The sequence below is a fragment of the Patella vulgata genome, chromosome 8 (genome assembly GCF_932274485.2).
Source record: "Patella vulgata chromosome 8, xgPatVulg1.2, whole genome shotgun sequence".
In the NCBI taxonomy this organism is placed as follows: domain Eukaryota; kingdom Metazoa; phylum Mollusca; class Gastropoda; family Patellidae; genus Patella; species Patella vulgata.
In genome coordinates, this window is record NC_065886.2 from 8949322 (window position 1) to 8972484 (window position 23163).

General features: G+C 36.7%; 1 protein-coding gene across 2 annotated transcripts in view; it reads right to left on the reverse strand.

Annotated features, from left to right (window-relative positions):
- Window positions 1–1030: 1030 nt before the first annotated feature.
- The window catches only part of LOC126831003 (twitchin), an 84201-nt gene continuing 62068 nt past the window's right edge, over window positions 1031–23163 (reverse strand). Inside the window, exons 2-8 of one of the 2 annotated variants that reach the window (XM_056102705.1) lie at window positions 12155–12277; window positions 11700–11723; window positions 7529–7552; window positions 6310–6609; window positions 5874–6176; window positions 4999–5070; window positions 1031–2719 (exon numbers count right to left, since the gene is read on the reverse strand). In XM_056102705.1, the coding sequence (XP_055958680.1) occupies window positions 2496–2719; window positions 4999–5070; window positions 5874–6176; window positions 6310–6609; window positions 7529–7552; window positions 11700–11723; window positions 12155–12277 (1070 nt within the window). In that variant the 3' untranslated portion in view covers window positions 1031–2495. Of the gene's footprint in view, window positions 2720–4998; window positions 5071–5873; window positions 6177–6309; window positions 6610–7528; window positions 7553–11699; window positions 11724–12154; window positions 12278–14621; window positions 17574–23163 lie in introns of those variants that run through there. The other variant, XM_056102707.1, reaches the window with a different exon arrangement.

Genomic DNA, 23163 nt, shown 5'->3' on the forward strand with positions numbered 1-23163 from the left:
CGTCAACAAATTGGACACCAACTACTTGCTTCCCTGGAGGTTTGACACGACTACAGGTCTCTCGGGAGATTGTAACATTGACTGCATGCTTCTCGGGAGATTTGACAATGCCCATATGCTTCTCAGGATATTTGACACCGACTACGTGCTTCCTGGGTGATTTGACACCAACTATTTGCTTCCCAGGGGATTTGACACCGAGTAGATGCCCCTCAGGAGATTGTGACATTGACTGCGTGCTTTTCAACAGATTGGACACTGACTACTTGCTTCGCTGGAGGTTTGACACGACTACATGTCTCGCGGGAGACTGTAACATTGACTGCGCGCTTCTCGGAAGATTAAACACTGACTACAATCCTCTTGGGAGATCCAACACAAAAAGCATGCTTCTTGGGAGATTTAACACTGGCTACATGCCCCTCGGGAGATTTGACACCGACTACATGTCTCTCGGAGGATTGTGATATTGACTAGATGGGATTGGACACTGGCTAGATGCTTGAGAGAATGTGACATTGACTAGATGCCTCCAGGAGATTGTGACACTGACTACGTGCATCGCTGGAGACAGAGATTGACACTGGTACGTGGTTGTCGGGAGATTTGACACTGGTCACAAGCTTTCTAGGAGATTGCCGCTGGCTGGATGCTTTACGGGTGATCCGACACTGACTACAAGAATTTCTGGAGACTGACACTGGCTACGTGCTTCTCGGGAGAATTGGCATTGACTACATTATTCTCGAGACATTTGACACTGACAACGTGCTTCGCTGGAGATTAACAGTGACTAGAAGATTCTCGGGAGAACTGACGTCACACACTTGTCGAGATATTGAACACTGGCTACATACATCTCGCGAGATTTTACACTGACTACATTATTCTCGGGAGATTCGACACTGACGTTATTCGAGAGAGATTTGATACTGACTACATCCTTCAAATACACGAAGAGGGAATCAACAACAACTGAACAAAAATAATCAACTAAAATAAATTGTTTAACAATATTTATATAATATGAAACGGGACATAAAAAAACCCAACTGCTTAAGACGATTAAAAGACACAAATACTTAAAGCAGATAAACCAGGAACTTTTACCCCCCACCCCACCCACTCCTCATTTAATTAGAATTGCATCAAATACTTAATTAGACGGAAATGCACAGATGGACGGATGAAAGGTTGTATGATAAAAAAACTAAAGCGCCTGTTTATTCCATAACTATGTTTACAAGTTATGTGGCCGGGTGTTCCAATGCAAATGCTACAGCTCATAAGCTGTATCATCGATGCAGATTTCTTAGCGTCGATGCCAAGGTGTAAATTTTCATACCAAAGGATATGCGTGTGGTTACCCAACTCTGAAATGAAATGAAATGGGGTTTAACGTCCTACTCTTCTGCACCTAACCTGGGCTAATTGAAGACAGGACCAAACTCTGAAGTAAAGATATAGCGTGTTAGTCCCGGAGTGATATGCTTTTTGTGGAAGGGATGTTAACCCCTATTACCCTCTCAAACCTGTCAAACAGGAAGTCTCTAAGTTAGATTTGGGAAGGATATCATTTACATCCGAAAGTGCAGATTTTTACTAAATAAATTTCTAATCCAAAAAAAAATAATAAAATAAACTACAAACTAAAAACACGACATTTAAAATATATTACACTGTTTAAATACTTTAGATGATTATTTACACTGATAAAATACACGTCAAATGATACATACTATTTACAAAATACATCCCTCCCCTCCCAATAAAAATACAAAAAATCATTAAAAAAATATTTACAATTCTTTAAGCAAACATTCCAACTTATCTTCCATATTTGGCACATCAGAAATTAAACCTTTAACCAGAAATATTTATAATTTGCCAATTACAAAAATTATCAGACTTTGTTCACTTTATTTTAAATCATACGCATTCTAACTTTCCGTGATCTGTCTGTATCACGTATATTGTAATGCTGTGATTGAGACAGCCATTCTTGCCAGAATACTACACACCCTACGTAGAGCACGGACGAGATATATACCTTTACAAATAAATCAGTTATAATTAATTAATCACCCACTAAATTAAATTAAATTTATTTTAGACAGATTTATTAATAACACCCACATAAACACCGGTAAGCAATCACAATTGTATATTATGATGAATAACAATGGTTACAAAAATAAATTAAAATAAAACTAAGATAAACACAAAATCTATATGTTGAATGAAAATTATAATTTGCAAAGTTTCTATAAAATGAAAATACGTGTGACCAAAATTAAAATTATTTTCTAGTATCATGTTGGTGGATTTTGCCAGAGCAGCGGTGTTAATGCTCCATATTTACTGCGATTCGCATTCCTTTACCCAGGGTAGGAATATGTCTAAAATGTACCTTTACTTGAAATTATAATGGTAATAACTAACAGAACTAGACACTAAGGAAGAAATAAATAAATTTACTATACATATTATTAATATTATGAATTAGACTTAATAGGTGGTAATGGTTTACTTGAAATATTCGGTAGAGGGCGTGGTGTTTGCTTCAATTCAGGTAAAGGACGAGGTGTTTTATTTTGTTCAAATTTAGACGATGATTTAGGTGTTGGTAGCGGTCTGGCCGGGCTGTTTGTAGTTTTCTTCTCTGGTGGCTCAGGGCTTTGACCTACCTTTGGGCCCCTGAAAATAGAAGACAAACCCCCTGCAACTAACAATTAAAGTTTCCATTTGATTAAATTTTTTATAAATTGTTACGATTTATTATGAGACTGATATCTTTGTGACACATCAAGCTCTAGCTCTGTAGATTTTGGTCGTTGTTTCAATCCCTGGTGTCAGAATATGTGCTTTGCAGATAGGGGCTCCGTCTCAACCCCGTGGGTTCTCCCCGGGTACTCCCACATAAAAGCCCCATCCGAATGTACTAATTTAAAACAACTCGTCTGCGATATCTCCCTCGGTGGAGGGGACGATAAGCCAGAGTACGTATTTGAAATCTGGGACAAATTTTGATAGGTTATCACAATCCGAGCCTGAACTTCGCGTGAGGTGTCTGCAACGCCATCCTCTATTCAAAGTTCAACGGACCAAGAAATACAGATATAAAAATATATAAAATCTAACCAGTAAGTTTAATTTGTTTTTTCGGAAATAAATTTGGTTGATTTATGTAAATTGATATAAAATTATTATGACATATTATAAAAGATACTAGAATTAGAATGATATACATATTAAGATTTTTAGTTTTATTTAAAGATCTTTTAATAGTAATCTGTTACTAGGTCATAATATTGAAACGTGATATTGAAAAAAAAAACAAAAAAAAAAACAAACCAAAAATAAATAAAACACACTCGAATATTTTAAGCTGTTATAAGCTTATAGATGACGTATATTCGTGATAAGACGTGAAAAGAAATTAAAGGATATCCCTAGTCTTTAGGCAGTATGTTCTCTTGAACTGAACAACAGAATATAGAAATAACTACAGAAATATAAGTACTACTCTACTAACAGAATTATATATATAAATACATGCCATGAACCAAAGTGTCGATTTGTTAAAGCTAGCATACTTTATGGATATCATGATTTATAGGAAATATAATATTTGAAAGAAGTCGACTATACTACATTAGGATGTACCTTTAAGATCTTCTTACTGATGCGTTTTTATCAAACTGAAATTCAGAATGAAACATCTCATAGACTATATGATAGAAGCATTACTTTACATTACTATTATGCTTTAAACCTCATGAATTATTAAAAATTCCTCTGACAAATTGTAAGTTCATATTCTACAATTTTATCGTAAAAGATTTCTAGACTAATTTCATAAAATATTTCAATCTCTCAAGACAAATCAAACGGACACTTTGTTTATGGGCGTAATAATATATCTGTATATATTGATTTGAAAGATCTATATGTATATGATGATGATATATTTAGTAAATGCTTGGCTATGAGTATACATAGCGACAACCTATAACGGAGGGGGGATTCAGAATTTCTAAACAGAAGACAGTGGCTAGGGCAGGGGTAAATATTTCATCTTCAACTGACTGGTGGATAGTTAAAGGGGTGAGCAGGAGACATGACACATGTGAGCTGTTTTTTTTTCAGAATCAAAACATACGTTTGTCTTATAAAAAAGATAACCTATTCGGTAGATGTTAATAAAAAGAGCACAGAAATTGGTCAATGTCATGTGTTTTAGATTTACAATAGAAAAGACCACAAATTACTCTGGCATAGGTTTTTGTGTTTTGTGATATGGCCATTCTCTCTCACACCCATGCCAGTCGACTGGAGGAGAAGCAGTAATTTAGTTGCCTTGAGCTGGTGCATAAATTCAGAACTTCAAATCCTCAGGGAAGATGGCTTATCCAGACGAATCCGATCTAACATCTGCAACCTAAGACCGACGTGCACATACCATCCTGTGTTGAAGCTGTTGTTTAAATTATGAAAGTGGTTGTTTAAATTATAAAAGTGGTTATTTTAACTATAAAAGTTGTTGTTCTAATTATAAAAGTGTTTTCTTTAAAACTGAAGTAAGTGTATATGAATGAGGGAGATATAGAAAGGTGCTTTAAACGAACTGAACCTGTATGACCTATTCCATCGAACAATGAATTTTGTACCTTTGTATCATATTATTAAATCACAGGGGTCGATGAAAGAAAGAGAATAAAGTTGTTTGAGGTTGATTTTATTAGCATTAATTGTTTTAATAATGTTGGTAATTGGCACAGATTCTATATATGCTGTTGATTTAAAGATAAAACTACAGATTGAGTGTAAATCACAACACAATTTTACCTCTTAGATTCAGAGAAGCCTGAAATACAGTCGTAATGTAGTTGTAAGTATTAGTCGAGCAGTCCATAACTTTATGATTAAATATCTTCGACTATTAGTCCTAATTTTTGAGAATTGAACAGTGATTAAGATTAAAAAATTAATAGTTACCTGAATTTTTCTCGGGGTCATTGTTGCCCGATGGTCGTCTTTTTTTTAGAGCTATGGCGTTTGTTCCTGTCACTACAAAAAAGAAGTGTCATACAATCACAAACACACACATTAAACAATCGTACGCTATGATTGTTAGATAGTATGTCGGCAACCCGATTGTGGGTTGCTTCGAGATGTCTCGTTTGTTCCTGCCATCACAAAAATGAAGTATCATGCAATTACAAAACACAAAAAATAAACAATCGTTCGCTATACTTGTTAGACAGTATGTCGCCAAATATTTATATTAACTTCATAATTAAAAATCTTGCATTGTTAGTCCTATCTTTGGGAATTGAACAGTGATTAAGGGCCAACAGCGAGGGTGATGCCCCCCCCCCCCCACCGCAATCCAAAAATAAATAGACAGCACATACTAATTAATTGCATAATTATATTTTTGAAACATATTGAGTAATCAAACTGATTATCTGTACTTCGTCTCTAAGCAGACAATGTTCACAATCAAACTCATTCAAGGTTTTGAAGTACCTAGTAGTGAAACTATACACTAAGTTTTATCAGTTAGGATCGAAGTTATCTTTTCCCAAAGCATCAATCATTGAAATTGATTTATATGCTTAATGTTAATCATTGAACCCAGTACAGATATCCACCTAATGAACATCTACACGAAGTTTAAATATTATACCGCAATTAAAAGCAGAATTGTTATGTTCTAAAGTTTCGACCAATCTATATTCTGATGCCATGTTCGGTAGCATCAAAAATAATAATATAGAAAACAGGCTGAAAACAACATTACCATGTATAGAATATGCTGGCTGATGTGTCAATAGACTTCAAATAAGACATATGCAACTAAATCTTACCCATTGGTTTAACAGTAACAGGTGTATCCATAGTAACAGGTTGGCTTCTACCAACTTTATTTGTAGCACTTATTCGGAAATTGTATTCCTCTCCTTGCTCTAGATTTCTAACAACATGGCGGTTAACACCAGCATTGATATCAGCTACTGGATACCAATCTTTTAACTTGCTATCTTTGGCTTCAATGGCATATCCAGTTAATGGTGATCCACCATTGTCAAACGGTGTCCCCCATTCTAGTGTGACGGAGTCAGACATTATCTCACTACAACGGAGTGTACCAGATGGCCAAACAGGTACTTCTGTAAAAGAAATCAATATCGTATGATAGTTATTGAAATTAATAGTATGTGTTTCCCTAAAAAATAATTAAAACTATTTAAGAGAAGAATAGTTCTTACATTTTAAAAAGAATTAAAGTACTATATATCATACCTGATTTATTTCTGATTTTAACAGCTCCATCAGACACCAGGGGTTCACTGATGCCTTTACAACAATTTTCTGCAAAGACTCGGACCATGTAACTGTTGCCTACAGTAAGATTGCCAACAACACATGTAAATGTTTCAGCTTCTACAGTTGCTACCTTTATCCAGTCCTCTTCATTCACATCTCGACGACGTTCTATGATATAATGTTTAACAGGTAAACAACAACCATCTTTAGGTGGCTTCCAACCAATAGTAACTGATGTAGCATCTGATTTAACATTTTCTAGTGGACCCTCTGGAACTTAAACAATTAAAATACACAGAGATTACATTAACATTTAACTATTACCTGACTAAACAAGCCAACAGTGAGCCTGATGTCCCCCGCCAAGTCACAAAATAAACAGATGACACATATTGATTAATTGCACATTTATCTTTTTCAAATCAAACTGATTATCTATGCTTAGTCTAAGCATAAAATGTTCACGATCAAACTCAGTGAGGTTTTGAAGTACCTGGTAGTGAAACTATACACTAAGTTTCATCACACTCCATCAGCTAGAATCAAAGTTTTCTTGTCCTAAAGCATCGACCAATGAAATTGCTTAGCTCTGCTTAGCTTTAACGGGAAATATTAATCATTGAACCAAGTCAAGACATTCGCATAATCAACATCTATATCGCAATTAAAAGCGGAGTTGTTATGTTCTAAAGTCTCAACCAATCAAATTGCTTATCACACTGCTTTCGAAACTGCCCATTATCGAACTTAGTAAAAGTATTGATGTAATGAAACAACACAACAATTTTTATTAGAACCAAAGTTATTGTGTCCCAAAGCATTAACCAATCAAATTACTTATCCCTGCTTACCCTAAGCAGAACATGCTCACCTTCTCCATCCATCAAGGCATTCACCTAATAAACACCCACAACAAGTTTAAACATTCTAGCCTAATTAGAAGGAAAGTTATTGTTTCTCAAAATGTTTGACGGACAGACGGACGGACCCATTTTAATAGTCTCCTGCTTTCTTCGAAAGGCGGGGGACAAAAATGATTAATTACATAAATTTCGTACGTCGCCACTGTTGCCTACTTGTATAAGTGTTAGCATACAATCACAAAGAAACACAAAAATTAATCAATCATTCGTTATCATTGTTAGATAGTATATCACCAAATATTTATCAAATAAAGCGAGATATATATACTTACTTTTTTTCTTTCTGAAGTAACACCCTAAAACAAAAAAGAAATATTGTTTACATCCGACGTAGAAACACAAACTTGTCCGGGCAGAATTAAAGCCTTTTACACCTTCGCGTATTATTTTTGTACCCATTTACACTAAATAGGAAATATGTTTTATCCAGTGACGGTAACGGCCAAGCAAATAGTTACTGTAGATCAGTAATTAGATTATATCGAGAGTATATGCAACAGAAGAGCGAAAACGGGGGAATGTCCAAATGGTTGACAGTACTAAGGGGCGGGGGGGGGGGGGGGGCTGGGTAACTGCTTTCCAGGAGCCCCAAGGGCGATGAAGAATGCGGGACATGACAAACAAACGAAACTAGCTTGATTCACATTTTCCGCACCACAGTCATCGATCACTTTTCTCGCCGGATTAAGGCGATTATACTTTTCAGAGGATGCGAAGATGAAAAACATTTACATTTCATTTTGTTTCCAACCGGACCAAGTCCGCCCCTGCCCTTGTACTTACACACATTGCCCCTGTCCATATACGTTATATTATACGACCCTCATTACGAGGTGGACAAATGCATATGAATACCCACGAATTGGTAAGATGGAATCATTTCTGTCGGTTACTCGATAAATGAATAGCCCGATTTTGTATCATAGTGTCTGTATTGGTTTTCTTGATAAAAGGCGCACTCGGTAATAACATCAAAATTGTCTTCATGCACAATCTGATTAAAACACAAATCTCATTTCGTTTCGGTTTTTACAGTTCAAAATTTTGTTTACTTGTCTTCACTACACCAGAAGCCGGAAGAATTGTTCAATAACCCACATTCTGAATGATGGGAGGGATTAGCCAATCAAATGGACTGTTAAATCTGGGCCTTATCGAGTGGATATACAGTCGCAGGGATAGAAAACAAAACAAAGCAAAAGTTGTATTTCCCAATAGCCACCTTGAACACCGCACTAATAGGTTAATACAAAGACTGAAATGAAATGAAATGAAATGAGGTTTAACTGTTTAACGTCCTACTGTTCTGCTCCTAACCTGGGCTAATGAAGACGGGCATACGCCATATAGTGTGCTATGAGGGAAATTTTGTCCGGACAGCGGCACTATGGCCTACTCTTATATCGAATTCCAACTGCCAAGGGATCTTTTACGTGCACGCCAATGTGTACACGGGACCTCGGTTTTTTGTACCATCCGAACAACTAGACAGCTGTCCTTGCTAGGCCCTCCGTCCTGCATCACTGACAAGTGGAAACCACGCCGAAAAATCGGGATGAACTTTCTAGGCCAATGCAGGGATCGAACACCCGACCTCCAGGCTAGCGAGCCAGCGTCTTACCCACTTAGTCACGTGATCCCCCATACAAAGACTGACGTCAAACGTTAATGACATGACCCCTGACGCGCCCCCCCCCCCCCCACTACAACCGGACAGATATTCATATAAGGGAAGCCATCGAGAGTATAAAGAAACAAAACAAAATATTGAGCTGTATTTTAATCAGGGAATGGCGCTTTTTCAGTTTTTAAAATAGAACATTTGGGAAGTGTTTTCACAAAAAAGTGTACCATTCCCACAAATGTACTATTTCTGCAATGATAAGACAATAAAAAAATAATAGTATTTCAAAAAGTTTGTCGAATGGACACGTACGAGGTATAATATTTTCCATTGAAGTGAAAATTTGCATGAAATTAATAAAGCCGGTCTACATTACTTATAATAGAACCAGATTGTTCTAATTGCCGTTAATGTTTAATTCATATTTGAAACCTTGTAAAATGCACGAAATTCCCACTCCTACACAGTGAAACACCCCTTACTACTAATATTGATCGTGTAGAGAAGGATAACGTGATAATATAATATTATTTGTCATAACTTGGGGGGGGGGGGGGCGGACGAACCCTCGAACCTGGAACATTGCATTACTAAACCAAAATAATAATTACGAACAGTTTACTGTACCAGTGGTATTTCGACCAAAGCTGTAACTAGGGGTAATACGATGACAATATGGTTAAAATTGACTATCTACATCAAAGCTGCACAAATATTAATTGTTCATTCTACGATCAGGACTGTTCTCTATGATATCTTGGTGACATACTTTGGGTCCTGATCATGAAGAAGGTCATTATGCACCGCACACACCATCAGGTGGTTCAGTCGTTTTTGCGTCATGGAGTTGCGCAGCCAAGTTTTGATACGGCGCAGAGTGCTGAAGGATCGCTCGACTGAGCAAAAACTATCCGGGTTCAGCAGTGTGAGACGGAAAAGCGCTTCGACAGAAGGGAACATCTGGCCCACTTCAGGTGACATACTGAGGAACGCTTCGTGCAAAAGTGAAATAGATTTGGTCGAAAACTGTCCCGATTCAGTCAGTTCCGGATACGCAGAAACAAGCTCACTATCGTATTGTCCAGATACCAGCAGTTCCGTTAATTTACCGTAGTGGGCCAAGTCAAACCTGAAAATCTGTCCTGGGGATCTAAATCATGCCGGGGGGGGGGGGGGAGGAAGGGAGACCTATTGCCCCCCCCCCTTCCGATTCTAAGGGTGTGGGGACGCCGCCCCCCCCCCCCTAAATTCACGCCCATGCACGTAAATTCTCAGTAATGTTAGTATGATAATTTTTTCAAATTAATATCTAGCCATATATATTTTGTAAATAGTAACCAGATAACAATGAAAAATCAAACCCAAAACTAAATAATTTCTCCCGGAAAGGTAAGCTTTCTAAAACGTAACATTGATACATGTTTTATATACTAAGCAGCAAAAGAAACGTCAGGTTGGTATGTTACTCTGATCGCACTCTGTCAAGGCATTCACTTAATAGACACCTACACCAATTTAGAACATTCTACCTCAATTAGAATGAGAGTTACTGTGTTCCAAAGTGCCGACCAATCAGATTGGAGTCTCTACGCGGCAATACTATATACCGGAAAAGACCGGAAAACAACGGAAAACTCCATTTTATACTGAATACCGAAAACACCGGAAAAATACTAAATACCGGAACACATCCTAAATACCGGAAAACACCCTAAATAGGTAACCCGGAGCCTGGTCCTCTGTGTGCGGTTTTGGACCAAGTGAGCGCCGATGAAGGAAGGTCAAGGTCATTACGATGTTCGTTTTACAAATAGCCGCCCCCTCCCCCCCCCCCCAAAAAAAAAATTTCCGGTTTTTTTTTCTCCAAAATTTTTTTTACGAAAAAATTTTCTGTCACAAAAAAAAAAAAAAAAATCGAATTTTTCCGAAAAATTGGTTTTACAAAAAAACATTCCGTAGAAAATAATTTTACAGAGAAAAATACTGGGAAAAAATTTGATTTTTGTTTTGAGAGAAATTTGGGAGAAGAAATTGTTAAAAAAAATCTGAAAAGAAATTTTTCTTTGACCGTTAAGCGATCGCTCGCTTGTATGTTAATGAACTTATTTCATCGGCGCTCACTTGGTCCAAAACCGCACACAGAGGACCAGGCTCCGGGTTACCTATTTAGGGTGTTTTCCGGTATTTAGGATGTTTTCCGGTATTTAGTGTATTTCCGGTGTTTTCCGGTATTCAGTATAAAATGGTGGTTTCCGGTTGTTTTCCGGTATATAGTATGGCCCGTCTCTACTTTGGCTAAGCAGAAAATGCTCAGCATCGAACTTCGTAAAGGTATTGATGTAATGAAACTATACGCGACGTTTCACCAATATCACTCAATTAGAATCGAAGTTATCGAGCTCCAAAGTCTCAACCAATCAAATTGTTTATCGCTCTGCTTACCAAAATTGCTCATTATCACACTTAGTCAAGGTATTGATGTGATGAAACTACACACCAAGTTTCATCACCCCCACTTGATTAGAACCAAAGTTATTGTGTCCCAAAACATTAACCAATCAAATTGCTCATCTCTGCTTACCCTAAGCAGAAGATGATCACCTTCTACATCCATAAAGGCATTCATCTAATAAACACCTGTTACCTGATTGTCTTTTTTTCCTGATGTTTCGTGTCTTCTGCTGCCATTATAAGTGTTAACATACAATCACAAAGCAATACAACTCACAAAAATTAATCAATCATTCGTTATCATTGTAAGATATCACCAAATATTTGTCAAATTTTACTTTTAAATAAAGCGAGATATATATACTTACCTTTTGTATTTCTGAAGCAATAACCTAAAACAAACAATAAATATTGTTTACATCGGACGTAGTAACACAAACTGGTCCGGGCAAAATTAAAGCCTATTACTCATTTTACACCTTCGCGTAATATTTTATGTACCCATTTACACTAAATAGGAAATATGTTTATCCAGATAAACTTTCAACACATTTATTTTGTTTCTTAATAATTTGAAAACTTGTTTTAGAATTTAATTTGCAGAAGAAAAGGGGTTAATATTGCGAGCTAATTAACTTGTCGCTATGTCATCCCTGTCCGTGATAGTAGTGGTTAAATGAATATTTACTGTAGATCAGATTGCTACAACCAGTGTTGTTGCTATTATAGAAAATATGACAGAGATTCCATACATTTCTTTACAATTTGTCTCTCTCCCTTTCGTCTATAAATAATATATCAAATAAATTTAAAATAAACTTACAACCGCAACAATAGCACAGGTAAATGGTACCCCCAATAATCACCGCCACTACAACAACAACAGCAATTATTATTTGACACCAGACCGGGCAATCACTTGGTGTTGGAACAGTAGTTGGTATCGCTAATAAAACACAAGAAACATTGGTATGGTTAAGGTGAAACAAAGACGAGAAAGAGAGCTTTAGGTTGTTTCAAGATTATATGTAACAGTGGGACGAAACTGGACGAAGGCCCAATTGGCAAAAGGTTGTCAGTAGTAGTCTTGGATCTAAACCAAACTATTTGACTCAATGACAGACCTTACAGCTTAAAGCGTACTGCCACCAACGCCCCTCCTATGCCAACGATGACGACACCCGTGTTAACGTGAGCAAGATGACTGTTTTACCTATAAAAAACTAAAAAAATCATAATGCCGACCAAATAAAAACTACAAATGTCAATATTATATGACCTATAATATTTAAAATTAACTTATGAACTTGGTCGGATATCGATTTGTTCGGAGAAACTAGGAAACAAACTATGTAACGAAAAGAATGTCGTAAAGAATACGGGAAATGACAAATAAATAAAAAAATCTAGATTTCAATTTTTCCGTGTCTCCCTCATAGATCATTGTTGTACCGAGATTTAGACCATTATATTTTTCAGAGGATGCGAAGATCAGTTTATTTATTTTGAAAAACATATACATGTACATTTCATTTTGTTTCAAATCGGGTCCAGTCCACCCCTGCCCGTGTACTTACAAACATTGCTGCTGTCCATAAACATTATATTATATGACTCCATTACGACGTGGACGTATGCATATGCATAAAAATACACCCGATTAGATTTTATTACATACTTCGAGAAGGTATTTGTTGAGTAATAAAACCTTCTAGTAGTTTATCGAGGGCTGGCCGTCCTTACCGCACGGTTACAAATATTATCACCACTAGAAGCAACAAATTCCAGAACAAGCCAGAACTCATACCAAAATGGCCGCTTGATACAAATGAGTATTTAGGGGAATACTAACCCGAACCCTAACCCTTTTAAGAGAAGTAAAAACTAAATTAGACCCAAGTTCAGTCTTTTAAAAAGGGTTAGGGTTAGTTATCCCCAAAATTCTCATTTATATAAAGCGGCCATTTTGGACACCGGAAACACCCGAACGTCGATAAACTACTAGAAGGTTTTATTTGTACCGTGCGGTAAGGACGGCCAGCCCTCGATAAACTACTAGAAGGTTTTATTATTCAACAAATACCTTCTCGAAGTATGTAATAAAATCTAATCGGGTGAAAAATATGGATTGGTAAGATGCTATAATTTCTGTCGGTTTTCCCTACAGATTCTGTGTTCCGAATAAACGTCATTCGATAGATAGATGGCTTGATATTGTATCATAGTTTCTTATAAGTTATTTTGATTAAAGGCACACTCGGTAATAACATCAAATTGGCTTCGTGCTAAATCTGATTAAAACACAGATTCTTTCGTTCGTTCGTTTCTAGAGTTTTACGTCCACTTCCACCTAAGGTGATATCGTAGACAAAGATGTTTCCTAAGAAACTTACGGGAGGAAGCCGTAGGGATTAGGCTTGGTCCAGTTTAATTTGAGACACAGTGTCTTAGCAGGGAATGCCCAAGTTAAAAATCTCATCGAAAGGAGAGGAGAAAGTTTTGGGGGTAGAAAAGGAAGGATGGCGAGCGGGCGCAGTCTGGCCCGCTTGGCCATTAAAGCTACGGCCTTGATTTGGGTAGGTAGTCACACAGATCCTATTTCATTTCGGTTTTTATAGTTCAAAAGTTTGTTTTCACTACATCCTGACCTGGAACAGTTGTCACCGACGTTGATTGATTAATCGTATAACTGGCGTTATGGGGCTAAACCTTACTCGCATGACCCCTGACACGACCTCCAAGTACAACCGGCCAGGTCTTAGTGTAGCGGAAGCTATCGAAAGTATAAAGAAACGAAACAAAATATTGAGCTGTATTTTAATCAGAATAATAAACTGTTCGGAAGGGCGCCTTTCAGTCTTTAAAATATGAAAATATTACTGAAGACTGTAAAAATTATTAAATATTGCAAGAAACTAAAGGACATTTGGGAAATGTTTCACAAAAAGCGCTTAATTTATTTCGGAAAGTGTATTATGTCTACAAATTTACTACAACTCTAGCAATGAGAGACAATAAAAATAATAGTATGTCAACAAGTTTGTCGAATGGACGCGTATGAGATCTTTTATTTTTTTTTATTAAAGTGAAAATTTGCCTGAAATTAAAATTAAAACAAATGGTCTTCTAAAAACATTGCTCATAACATAACCTGATATTTTATACCAAATAAAATGTAGTTTCCACTTCTACATCGTGGCACACCCTTTCCTATCAATTGTGATCGGAAAGAAAATGATACGGTGGTACAATTTTCATTTCAGCCTTTCATAATACACGTGAATTCTCAATAATGTTAATATGATAATTTATTCAAATTAATATCTAGCCATATATAATTTGTAAATAGTAATAAAATAACAAAGGAAAATAAATCTCAAAAGTTCCAGTTTTAGATGAGGTTTGAATGGAATAAAATAACATTGACACCACATGTTTAATAAGTCAAGGACACTTCTACTTGATTAATACAATTTAAAACAGATACCCTTTAAAATAATATGACTTGTTATTATAATAGGGTCACTAAATGCTTCTAAAAATCAATGCATCTTAATTAGCTTTTATATAAAACTGCCGACGAGGACAACTACTGCCGGCCATTTTATTATATATTATTAATTTTTTTATTATAGTTTATAACTGTTGATTTTATTGCCAGTGATTTTATTTGTTCTTTTTAGTATAGTTTATTAAATGATACATGAAGCAACAGTTATAAACTATACTTAAGAAGATGTATATATGTAGTCATTATAAAAACATAACTATTAATCGTTTTAGTATAGTTTATTAATTGATGGATGTGCACAATATATATATGTAATCATTATCAAAACATAAATTAACAGTACAGAGACTGCAGAGCGTGTACATTGTCCGTAAGTTCAGCAGTCGCCATGTGTTGGACTATATTTATGTGGTACTGCACATATATTCACCCGTGATAACTTTGTGTCAGTGAGTGCTATAATACATAGTCAGTCACTTAAATCATTTTTTTTCATTTTGAGTGAAGCCTGTATTGTTACAGGCCCGGACTGTACAGCACAGTGGACGCTTACGGCTGGCCCTCAGAGCCATTTGTTTATTTTTTGCCATGTCTATATTCTGACCTGTCTGCAGGTTTATCTTGTAGATTTTTGTCTTGTGTGTAGTGCGGTCCTCCTGCACTTACTATTAGTGAGTGCTAATAAACTAAACCTGTGTGATAATTATAAAGAACATTTAATTATTAAGAATTGGTTTTAACAAAAAGGAGATAAATACAGAAAAACAAATATCATCGCCAGTTGTCCCGCCGGCAATTGTCCTACTCCCATAAAATTGTATATAAGAAGTACCGGATTGTTCATCGAAAGAAAGAGGTAACGGAACACTGTAATGGCGACAATCATACCATGGAACCTTTTTGAGATTAAGGTTTAACGTAATTTAAAGATACGTTACATAATATGCGAGACTTGATGGCGAAAATAATACCATGAAACCTTTTTGTGAATATGGTTTAACATAATTTAAAGAAATGTCACATAAAGTGAAAAGTGATATATAGTTCTTGAAGTTTAAATAAAAATAAAACTGCAGGGAAAAGATTATGTAATTATTTCAAATGCAATGTGATTGTGACTTTAATTCATATTATTATATGTCAAAGGGATGGTGGCACTATCGATTACCACGTCTCTAGAGTTCTAGTAAGTCAACTATATTAGGAAATTATTACTAATTATTAGAGTTTTCTCCACAACAAATTTTATTTTATAACATTACTAACTTCACCAAAGAGAGAATTAGTCATAATGGAAGCTTCAAGTTCTGTCTCTAAAATCTACCATGGCGCTAATGTTTTTACTTCTTGACGACTTTTGATACATAACAGTAGATGGATAATAGTCCAGATAGTGTCCGTATTGTGTTAGGTGGGCTCTGTTAAACTTGGGAGTTTTTCATGATAATTATATCCACCTAAACAGATGCGGCTTGGGTGGACAATGGCAATTATATCCTCTATGTGGTCAACATTCGAATGTAGTGACCTTTGAGATTGTCATGTCCGTTTCAGAACTACTATACAATATATGATGAAAAAAATGAAAACCACCAAATCAATACCACATCACTACAAGCGATAATAACAGCCGATAAGCCTTCCGGGGGGGGGGGTATTGCCATTCGGGAACCCCGCTGGGAGGAATATGAAGCTGATAATAATAAAGTTGAAGTTGATGAATCGTAATACATGGTTGTATATCTTTGTGAAAATATCGGGGAATCACAATGCTTTGTGAAAACGTACCGTGTTGCGACACAAAATGTCATTAAAGAATTATTTCATATTCATGTAAATAATTAGGAAGCGTTAGAATATATAACTATGTATGGAAGCTGGTATATCGCACACGGTTCTGGAATTCGAACAAGAAAGTCGTGTATGTTTAATGAAATATAGCCACACAAACACATTAACAGTTCGAGCGGTCATAGTGTGCTCTATCTATAATAACGATAATCCCCGGATCTCAACGGATAACCACCAGCATAAGGTCGGATATAATACTCCTGGTTCAAATCACTATTTCTGTCAACATAATTGTAGTTTTTATTTGGATCTCGATACTTGTCAGAACGTGGATCGCGTCGTGATGATGCATTGTGTTTAGTCGCAGATGACTTGTTTCGTGAAGACTGTTTATACTCCGATTTAGATGGATAGTTATGTAACTGATAGACCGGATAGTGCCCATGTGGACTCCCAGTTAGAGCAGGACCATGTAAATGATCTTGCCTTTGAAAGTCAGCAATGTTCATTTGACGAGGAGTATGCCTGCTCTGCTGATTACTCTCTGAAGAATGCATGTCAGGCCTTCGATTATAGTTGTATCCCTTATTGGAATAACTATGATCCCCAGGGTGTTGTACCTTTTGGGGATTCCTTTTCCGTTTCCGAATCACAACACAAAATACGATGAAAAAAATAATGACAACCAACAAAATAAAACCGACAACACTAGAAGCGATAATAACAGCCAACATCTCATCCGATAAGTCTTCGGGTGGTGGTGTATTGGAGGTTGTGCTAGCGCCATTCGTGGTAACCTGCTGGGATGTAGATGGTAAAGAAGATGAAGATAACGGAGTGGATGAAGATGAATCAGAGCTGGTAGTGGCACCGCTGGTGGATGTTTGACTAATGGATGATTGTGTCACAGTCGTATTTTCTATTGGGATAGTAGTAGGATCTAAAGAAGAAAAAACAAGACCTTTATGAGTTTTGTTGACGAAATATGTTGTTACTGTTAGTGTGGTTAGAATTAAATACATCGATTAGATAATAGAAGCACATATATGCATGATATAAATCTTTACGTTAAGTTCGGAGGAACGTCAAATCTGAATTAAAGGTTAACGAAGTTTTTTTTCTGAAACATGAATAAAACTTTCAAAGAATAAAGCCTGCAACACAAACAAAGAAAGCCAGGGCACCCGCACCATCAAATACAATGTAAACAGAGCTTAAATGGTTATTGCTGAGTTCGTATAGCATGGTCGTGCTTTTAGTTTGTTTGAGGTAATTTTAATATGTGTAGCCTGTAAACAAATTGCATGTCAGTGGATAGATTGTGGTTTCTGCTGTCTTAATCTTGAAAATCAGATGTATATTAAAAATACTGCTTTTGTAACGACTGGCGATTATTCCATAAACGGCACGCGTTTTCTGTGTGCGGATGTTGCAAGATAGTCGTCATGGGCGACACAAGACCGTACGTGTTCCGACCCTGTTTAGATCTACTACCATACTATTGTCTATTCCTCATCTATAGGGGGAGCCCACATATGTGGGAGCCCATATATTCTTTATCGCCGCTAGTCCGGACTTCCTACAGCCGAACGCACACGATGGAACATTTTAGCAGAACATTAATGAAAACATTGTTCCGATCAATTTGTTCACCATCTGCGGGTTTAAAAACACGAACAAAAATGTTCCCCAAAAAATATACGCGAAATCAAACGTGATAGATATTGTGAACCCAGTTCGTCGTCTGCGTTGAAGCCGAACATTCGCGGGACAGTTTTTCTATGCAGCACCAATCAGCGATCACATACATATCACATCACATTCACATTATGTTACGTCATTGAGCGGTTACCATGTGCGTTACCATGTGGTAATTTTATGTGGCGCTATACTGTGTTACCATGTTCGTCAACTGCGGACAAGAAAAGCAAAAAATATTCGTGGACATAAATGTTCCATCGACTGCATTCGGCTTAGCAGTTGGATTGATTGAAATTTCGGAACATACAAGATGTTAGAAACCACATGAAATACAAACAATATTAATACTTAAGCCGACATGCGCTAATTTAACCATAAAATATTCTGTGTATACTCATAATACTGACTGTGAATGTATGTGTCACGTGTGTGTGTGGGTATGTGTGCTGGTAAACATGTATTAGTGTGTACTATTTTACAATGTTGAAACAAAATTGTAATTAAATAAAGGAATACGAGAAATGAGCGAAACATCCCTCTCAGAATTGGCAAAGTGTCGCCAAATAAATCTTACAAATCATTTCCAGAAAACCACAATCAAAACCCCAGTTAGTCAATTCACCATCACGTTAATTAGGAAAGATGAAATCCACCACCACGATTTCCAGGAAAAGGGAAAACCGCCAAAACCAATTTGGAAACAGAATATTTGATAAAGATAATGAAACAGATATTTAGGGAAGATGAAATCCACCACCACGATTTCCGGGAAAAGGGAAAATCGCCCAAACCAATTTGGAAACAGAATATTTGATAAAGATAATGAAACAGATATGCCATGTCATGCTGAAAAACGATATGACAGGCCATGCCGAATAAATTAAATCACCAACCATATTATACACTGTAAGAATCAAGGCTACTGGGATGAGAAATAGAGAATTGTAGCTACACGTAGCAGCATTTCCTGTAAAAATAATCAATAACTACAAAATCGTCAACAAGTTGTTCTTAATAATCCAATAAAGATGACGGAGAGTAGACCATGTAATCTTAGTTTAAAAATAAACACACTTGTATGGATATACCTAGTTTGTGTCGAGTGGACGTTAAACCCCATTCTTTCTCTCTATCTCGCTCTCTTTTCGAACGAGCATTTCAATGAAATCGTCACTCGAGTGCAATATTTCATTAAGCATTAAATAATATACGACTTGCACATTGCCCATATCATTATTTCACATAATGGTACTCCAACACCAAATGATGACGTTGCATCTGTATTTTTGTATTTTAATGAGGATCTGTATTGTGTTTCAGCTGGGGGAATTGGGTGAAAAATTTCTCCAGAGTTCTTCAACAGCCCAACAATTAAAGTCAGAGGATGAAATTAAAAATCAATGCAAACTGTTTGACGGATACGCATTATATCATATAAATCTATTTGTGCCAAATAAATCTATCTATCTACCATAATGACATACAAATTGCATTTGCTTGAGCGTGGCGGAATGATCAGAATAATCCCTGTTGCGGCAAGGACTGCAGTGACATTTTCAGTCAGGGGCCCCATGCAAGTTTTATCTGACCCTGGCTTTATACAAAGAAAAATGCATTAAGCGAGGTTACCCCTACATTACAAGGCATTCTTGATTTGTCATCACAGATGAAATTCGGATGAGAGTGATTTACCACTTTCTGAGGATGGACGGACGACGGATGGGAAGTGATAACATACGCCATTAGAATGAAGTTGATTTATGGTCGAGAGCGAAACGTTATGCAATATATTGACACTGCACTTTGTCCGGGAGCTAGGCGGGTTTTGTTCAACATAGAATGTGATGAAGGTTTGGGATTTACCACTTTCTGAGGATGGACGGACGACGGATGGGAAGTGATAACATACGCCATTAGAATGAAGTTGATTTATGGTCGAGAGCGAAACGTTATGCAATATATTGATACTGCACTTTGTCCGGGAGCTAGGCGGGTTTTGTTCAACATAGAATGTGATGAAGGTTTGGGATGCTGGTGGTGTATGGCTGGGTTAGGAGATCCCAGAAACCCAATTCTTAAGTTGCGCCAGTGGTGGGTGTGGTATGAGGAGCAACCTATAGTACGCCCCAAAATTGGTTTATTCAACATGGAAGGTGCAAGTTCCACTTCAGTGGCATTTGATAGAGGAATGTGCCCTAAAGTAGGAAATGTAACTTGAGAATGGGATTTGTGGTGGAAAGGCCACTTAAGAATAGGCCAATTTGCAATTTTTCGATTTTACGCTGAACTAATTTGTGGTTATCTCGTGATCTATTCCAGGTATATATGTTATTGCAGACACCAATCAAGACTCAATCAACCAGAACCTTACTTAGGAAAGGCAACTGTCCTCGTTAGAGCTAGGAAGCAATGTCGAAGTCATCATCAGAGGTATCCTGATCAGATTCCTCAATGTCCTCCTTAACCAATTACTCCCGGAGTTCAAGACAGTTACCTCTCCTAAGTTCTGGTTGATTGGATCTTGATTGATGTCTACAATAACATGACATAGATCTATGTTTTAAATGACTCTTAGTATGAAAGCAGAGGGCAGAAAGTAAAGTATCACTATTAGTATCAGAGATCAAGAGGAACCTTAGCATTCCAGCCATATTTTACTGCTTGTCACTGATGTTGTATGGGTATTGTTGATCACATCTGCTGTTGTTAAGTTCATTTACTATCAAAATATTCATTCTTAAGTTAGTCGTTCTGAATCCTATGATCATTCCCAACATTTTATACTTTGTTCCAATGTCGCACCTTCCATGTTAATTAAATTTCTAATCAGGGGTCATTCGGTGCAAACCTGCATTATCCTCTTCTTAAGTACATTGACACCAGAAATGTCATTCTGAAGTTGACGATAATGATTTCTGATATCATTCCGTACAATTTAGGCTTGGTTTCACACTAGCACCTTTCATGTTGATTAAAAGTTTAATTACAGATGGGGCCAAGTGATATTTTCGTTATTTTTGAGACTATGTGATACTTATATCTAAAACTTCATTAATTTTATATTTTATATGTTTGCTCCTAGCAGTATAAAACATGTCGATGCAGTTGTTTGTTACATACCTGGAATAGATCACAAGATAACGAAAAAATAGTTCAGAGTAATATCGAAATATTGCAAATAATTTAGGGCACACTCCTCTATCAAATGTCATTGAAGTGGAACTTGCACCTTCCATGTTGAATAAACCAATGTTGGAGGTACTATGGGTGGCTCCCCCCACCACACCCACCACTGGCGCAACTTGTCTTTCTGGGGTCTCCTAACCCAGCCATACAATACCTGCATCCAAAAACTTCCGCACATTCGATCTTTCGATCTTACACAACATAAAAAGAGAGACACTAGCTCTACGGTGTTCAAGACGCTCTTTAGGGAGCTAAGGTCTAAGTATGGTGATTATACTCCCATTTATACAGATGGTTCGAAAGACGGCAATCGGGTAGCTTCAGCTACCGTCACACCATCCGAGACCATTTCTGGTCGTCTTCCACCTGCGGCTTCTATCTTTACTGCTGAGCTCCAGGCCATTCTTCAGGCTTTGGAGTTCATTGAATTATCATCACATCTAAAACATATAATCTTTTCTGATTCTTTGTCCTCTTTACAAGCAATAAATAATAAACAGCTTGAGCACCCATTAGTAGCAGACATTTATCGTCTGCTACTATCCTACGAGTTGTGCAGCCCCCAGTCATACTGATATAAAGGGAATGATCAAGCAGACTTGGCTGCCAAGCCTGCTTTAGATCTTCCCATATTTCAGTTTTTATTACCATATCATGATTTTAAATCTTGCATTAATCATTTCATTTATGGCCGCTGGCAACGGTCTTGGGATCTTGCAGACACAAATAAACTTCATCACATTAAGCCTCTCTTAGGAGATTTGCCCAACTCCTATTGAACCAACAGGAGGGATGAAGTTGTTTTGTGTCGCTCTCGCATTGGTCATACTTTTTAAATTCAAATTTTCATCTTGAAGCGAGAGCCTCAACCAGAATGTGAACACTGTCATGTTCCGTTGACGGTGAAGCACATTTTGATCGAGTGCAAGTATCTTGGAAATATTAGATCTAAATATTACCGTTGTCAGACATTACACCACTTATTTGCTCCACCAGAGATATATTGTAAGATATTAAACTTTTTAAAAGAGACAAAATTTTTAATTGTATATATGTAACCTGTCTTCTCTCATTTTAACTGTTTATATTCATAAGGTATTTGATATTTATTTTTAATTTTATATATTATCTGTGATATTTGTTTGTATTTATGGATGTAAATATATTTTTGTGATTTCTTTTATTTTGTCTCGAATAATTTCACCATATGTTTGGCGCAATATAGCCCGGTTGGAGCTGACGTGCCATAAAATCACATTTCATTTCATTTCTATATTGAACAAAATCTAACTTGCTCGCGGGCTAACTAGAACGTTCGTCTTGCTAGATACCGTTAAACAACTTGAAATAAAGACACTATCCCGCACGTTCATTTCAATGAAATACACGCGAGTCCATTATTTCAAGAATGTACCACTGGCACGTGGCCCGTGCGATAATTGAAATAAGAAACGCCAACACCAAAGGATGACGTCATATTCCTATTTTAAAATAAAATATTTTACCATCGATACAAAAACAAACCTATACAAATAGAGAAGGCCAAGTTAGTATAATACCACGTGGACTTGGTCATTATCAAGTGAGGGAGACCACTATCTCTAAAAACAAAGATAACTTGAATTCTCCTAATTGAACACTTG